This window comes from Punica granatum, chromosome 3 (assembly GCF_007655135.1).
Source record: "Punica granatum isolate Tunisia-2019 chromosome 3, ASM765513v2, whole genome shotgun sequence".
In the NCBI taxonomy this organism is placed as follows: domain Eukaryota; kingdom Viridiplantae; phylum Streptophyta; class Magnoliopsida; order Myrtales; family Lythraceae; genus Punica; species Punica granatum.
Window position 1 is genome coordinate 29,871,399 of NC_045129.1, and position 4,825 is coordinate 29,876,223.

Sequence of the window (4,825 nt, forward strand, 5' to 3'; positions counted from 1 at the left end):
TCTCTATTTTAATATTACAAACAGTGAGCGGCATCTAACAATGCATCACTGTTACTCAAGTAATCGAAAAGTCAATTTCTCGACGAACCTTGTGACCTATATTACCGTGTAATATAATCCATTGTCCTCTATATCTCTATTGAGCCCAAGGCATGGTCGATGACATCCTTGTATGGCTCAATATCTCTCTTTCTTGGTTTACTGGGTAAGTCTATCAGAACAAATGAGCTCGATATCGCTATATCGACTCATTTGGGTATGCATACACTTTTAGACTTAACCACCAAGTGGCCGTGAGATATCGCTCCCGTTTCGTAGGAGGGACAAATTCTATTTTGATCACTCACATTCCTCTCCATGCTCTGTGGTATACCCAATAACTGTCTTTATAACCATCCTGTTACAGTGGCGTTTGACAGTATCAAAGTATATGACATTACATGTAGGAATCTATGGTGACCTCAAGTCAAAGGACCATTACACTATAGTCACTTTGAGATATGCTAATGACAATCACGTAACAAACCATGTAGCAATCTCATGGTGGGTCAGTCCAATACACATTACTCTTAATGTATACATGTGGTGTGATTTGATATCTCCATATCCATGACCTATGAGACTTGGTCATCAATCAACACTCACACTAGTCTAACCGTATTATCGTTGTCCTAATTAACGATAATACTTTGACTATGGACATTTAGGAATAATGTTCATTAATTATAGGATCTCACAATCAAGTCACACTTGATGCCTATTGAACCTACTATTCCAAGGACATTATTGTGTAAAATCATATTTAGCGCAATCTACACAATAACAGATATGCCTCGTAATATAATGAAATAGATATCATATTACAGAACTGATTATAGATTGCCTCTAGGGCATACACCAATTCCCAACACAAGTCTCATGGACCTCTACTGGTTTCCCATCCTCCTTGGTGGAAACCAAAGTTTCGTTTGTATGTCGGTGTTCAATGGGCTCTTACCGGCTATCCCAAAGCTTACTGGTCTTTCCGATTGCAAGAATAAGCTCCAGTTGTTTCTGCTGCTGCTCCTACACAAACACAAGATAACAGTCAAGTCAACAACAAATTATTGCTCCATTTGAACTGAACGAAAGGAGAAGGAAACATGGATATGGAAGAAAGCACCATCTAAATGAGCCAAGACTCCACGAGTATTCTGGGGTAATAATATGCTAGAAGAGGTACAGAGACATTTTAGGCAAAAAGTAAAACAAAGAAGAGCAGAGACAAGTAGAAGTTACTGGCCAGGCTTAAATTTTGAAATTATCAAATTAATGCCAAAAACAAAAAAAACAATGTTTAAACAACTTCGACAAAATCAACAGCATAGGAAAATTTTTCACGATGATCTTATGATGCGTTTGATTTTAGAGTTAAAGTAAGTTTGATTTTGATTTTGATTTTAATTGTGGAAAATGACAAATGAGATGAGATTATAAATTTGACTTGGGAAACGTATATTTTTGTTGTGTAATGTGTAGAGTTAAAATCAAAATTATGATTCTAAAATCAAACTTACAAATCAAACGGGGCCTTAATATCCTAAAGACTGTTTTTGGAGTTATTCAAAGTACTCCACAAGTCAACTTACATCTGAAGATTCAGTCTCCAAGTAAACTATGTATTACATTTTCACGTCACAATAAATTACTTGCATAGCTAGCAAAACCTTTTGAATTTCAACCAACTCCTTCTCAAGAATGTCTTCTTGAGCTGCTAATGCACGGGTGGCCTCTAAATTCTTCTGAGCCAAGATTGCAGTCTTGACACCAAAAACAAAATCCAAAATAGACTTTTAGTCCCTTCAATCAGTCTTGCACAAGATTAGACAAGTTCATTTCAAGTTAACAAGTAATAGAATAATTCCACGCTCTCAAATTTACGGCTAGGAATCCAATGATCATGCCCAAAATTGTCCCGGGGAAAAATAAAGTTGTAGGCACCACATAAAAGAACCAAGTAAGTGTTGAGAGCACATATTTTAAATGGTCCTGTCGCTGGATATGCTGCTGAAAGAGCTTAGTCTCTCCTATAGTCTTAAGAAACTAATGTTCGACTTGGGATAATCTGTGAGATCTTTGAATACTCAATCTAATCCGACAATTCATTCCTTGAGCAACATCTAAATTGTAAGCTCCTTCAAGAGGTTCTGCAAAGTGGAGCCAAGACACACACACACATATATATTTTCCGACAAATCCCTAAGCTAATGGAAACATATGTCAATTAGTAATAAAGGCCCAATTTCTTTGATTTTCTAAATATATCATTTCTGTTGGCAGAAGTATATGATTTGAAACTATATGTAAAAATGATATCCCCTTACTCAGACCACTCTCTCATACATAACTACACTAATCCTTACAGCAAAACGAGAGATCAAAGTATGTAAGATTAGGTCTTTTCTGACTCAAAATCAAACATTTTCTGCACAAGTTTGCAGGAAATGATGACAAGAGCTAGACTTTATCGCTTAATATACAAAACAAGCAATAAATTAGTGCTAGAAATAATTAGAACAATGATAAACTCACAACCTCAGCTATTGGTTCTTTCAATGCTTTCCGAGTAAGCCGAAACCTAATCCCGAGCTTCTCGAGCTGCCGCGACAAGCCCTGTATTATTGTTGTAGAGCTTCTCAGATCCTCCTCCAATTTCTCAACTCTCTCCACCAAATTCAAATCCCGACCAGTTGAGGAAGTGTCGCCGAGGTTTAATAGTAGGAAAGGAGGGAGGAAAGGAAGCAGGAGGAGAGCATGAAACTGAAAGACGGCCAAAATTTTTCCAGGAAGATTTTTTTTTTTTGCTGTTTTGCGTTCTTCTCGTCGGGTTTTAGGGTTGTTTGTAACTGGGAAAGGGCAAGGGATGAAGGCTTCACAGGTCAGGGACGACCTCACTATGCCAGTTAACGGCCGTGAGAGGCAAACTCCGTCAGGGACCAGCATTTATTCGAACGGAAGGACCAATTGGTTCAAACATTTGAAACGTTCGGACTAATTAGTACACATAATATATTTTAGGGACCAATTTGCCTTGCGGTGTATATTTCAGGGACGAAATTGTCAATTTTGTCTTTTTGAGACAGCAGTTAAAGTTCATGATATTTATAAATTTACCTATAATTAATAATGTCTTCTTTCCAATAACTAGATCTGATTTTCTTGTTAGTTTAATTCAATTTATGTCAAAAGGGCCGGTAATTGATTTTAACTTTAACTTTAACTTTAACTCAACACACTACACAACAAAAATACACATTTCCCAATTCAAAAATTTTAACTTTAACTTTAACTCAACACACTACACAACAAAAATACACGTTTCCCAAGTCAAATTTATAATCACATCTCATTTGTCATTTTCCACAATCAAAATCAAAATCAAAATTAAAGTAACTTTAACTCTGAATCCAAACGGCCCATAATTGACCATTCCTCTAAAGTTCATTTTCTGGTTAGAAATTATTAAACTTTAGCTAATTACAACCATACATAAGGGACAGATCAAGTTATCACATGGTGAAAGACAGTGAGAACACGGTCGGAATCATGTAATAGAGGATGGACCCCGCAAACAAAATTTTGGGACCATAAAAATTGCGTCTAACAATATTGTCTAATGTTGCTTTCTATTTGCTTTCTGTAAAGGGTAATACCGTAATAGGCCTTCAGGGAAATTTCTGGCCAGCAGAAAATTGTTTGCAATCAATGCCATGGCACAATCTCCCCCACTATGCTAATTCAAGTATCCCCTTTTCGAACAATGCCGAGAATAATTCTAGAGGATTTGTTACAGTTGGCATTCACCGTCAACCCGAAACCAAGAGTTTTCTAGATTTAGTTCTAATGAGATCATCAAAATTTAGGTAGCCGGACTTTGAATAGGTTCATTTTCTTTTTAATCTATAGATTCATATCATAGAGGAAATTCTTTTACACGAAAAATGTGACAATCTATTATCAAAGATTGCAGTTTTTTTTTTATTATCGAGAAAAAAGATTGCAGTTTTTCAAATAATTAATTAAGTAATACAATTTTCATTTAATATCTGAAAATTCGATAGTGTACTCCAACTAATTCAAATTAAAATTAAAATTAAGAAGTAGAACTTTTCAAATCGAGAATTTTTTGTATTTACTACACTAGAAATCTTGTAATTCGATTCTCGAATGCCCTCTCTTCCTAGTCTCATAGCAGGAGACGGTCGCGGACGGACCGGGCTCCAGTCTTTGGCCATGGGACCAAAATTTCCATCGACAATATCCGGAATTCTTGTCGCCATCCATCCACACTTCCTATTGGAGACTTCGATAATTTAGGGAAGTCCTTGGCAGATTGGGGAAGATCTTATTCTCCCGATATGATTCCATTCTACTATTAATTTGTATCATGATTTTCTCTTCTTCTTTTCTCTTGTACAACCTTAACCTTTATACACCATGAGATGTATATATGTACGATCAGGATGTACCAGCAGTATATGAAAAAGATATAACAACTTTCTCCGTTCAATTATTTGTCCATCTCCTTCCCTGTTATCGGATTCAAGACGACCTTTATCTTTTCATTGTTTACATGTCAGTTTGAAAAGCCATTATTATTTATTTACTTACTGGTTTTGTCCTTTTTGCTTTTCTTATTATTCCTCTGGATAAGGCCAAAGTCTAATAATCAATAATTATTTTAAGTAAATAAGAAAAGAATTTTCTGGCCAAAAAGAAAAAGAACAACCAATTTTCAGCTTTCCTATGTCATTCAACATGGCGTCACACAGCTTATGCATGCCCT

The 4,825-nt window shown here is 35.9% G+C and overlaps 1 protein-coding gene across 2 annotated transcripts; it reads right to left on the reverse strand.

Moving 5' to 3' along the window:
- Positions 1-813: 813 nt before the first annotated feature.
- Positions 814-2,997, reverse strand: LOC116201808. 2 transcript variants are annotated; one of them, XM_031533223.1, is made up of 3 exons: positions 2,575-2,997; positions 1,707-1,799; positions 814-1,065 (listed from the first exon to the last, which is right to left on the reverse strand). In XM_031533223.1, the coding sequence occupies exons 1-3, from the start codon at positions 2,980-2,982 to the stop codon at positions 994-996; spliced, it is 573 nt and encodes a 190-aa protein (XP_031389083.1). In that variant the 5' UTR covers positions 2,983-2,997; the 3' UTR covers positions 814-993. The 2 variants fall into 2 exon arrangements, with proteins under 2 accessions (XP_031389083.1, XP_031389084.1); XM_031533224.1 differs by lacking the exon at positions 1,707-1,799.
- Positions 2,998-4,825: the final 1,828 nt, after the last annotated feature.

Bases quoted from the DNA above. Each gene is read 5' to 3' on its own strand.
- LOC116201808 (XM_031533223.1), bottom strand. From the start codon at position 2,982: ATGCTGGTCCCTGACGGAGTTTGCCTCTCACGGCCGTTAACTGGCATA. The intron at 1,800-2,574 runs GTTGTGAGTTTA...TTTGGTGTCAAG, and splicing joins TGAAAGAACCAATAGCTGAG to ACTGCAATCTTGGCTCAGAA. The intron at 1,066-1,706 runs GTTTTGCTAGCT...GTGTTTGTGTAG, and splicing joins AGTTGGTTGAAATTCAAAAG to GAGCAGCAGCAGAAACAACT.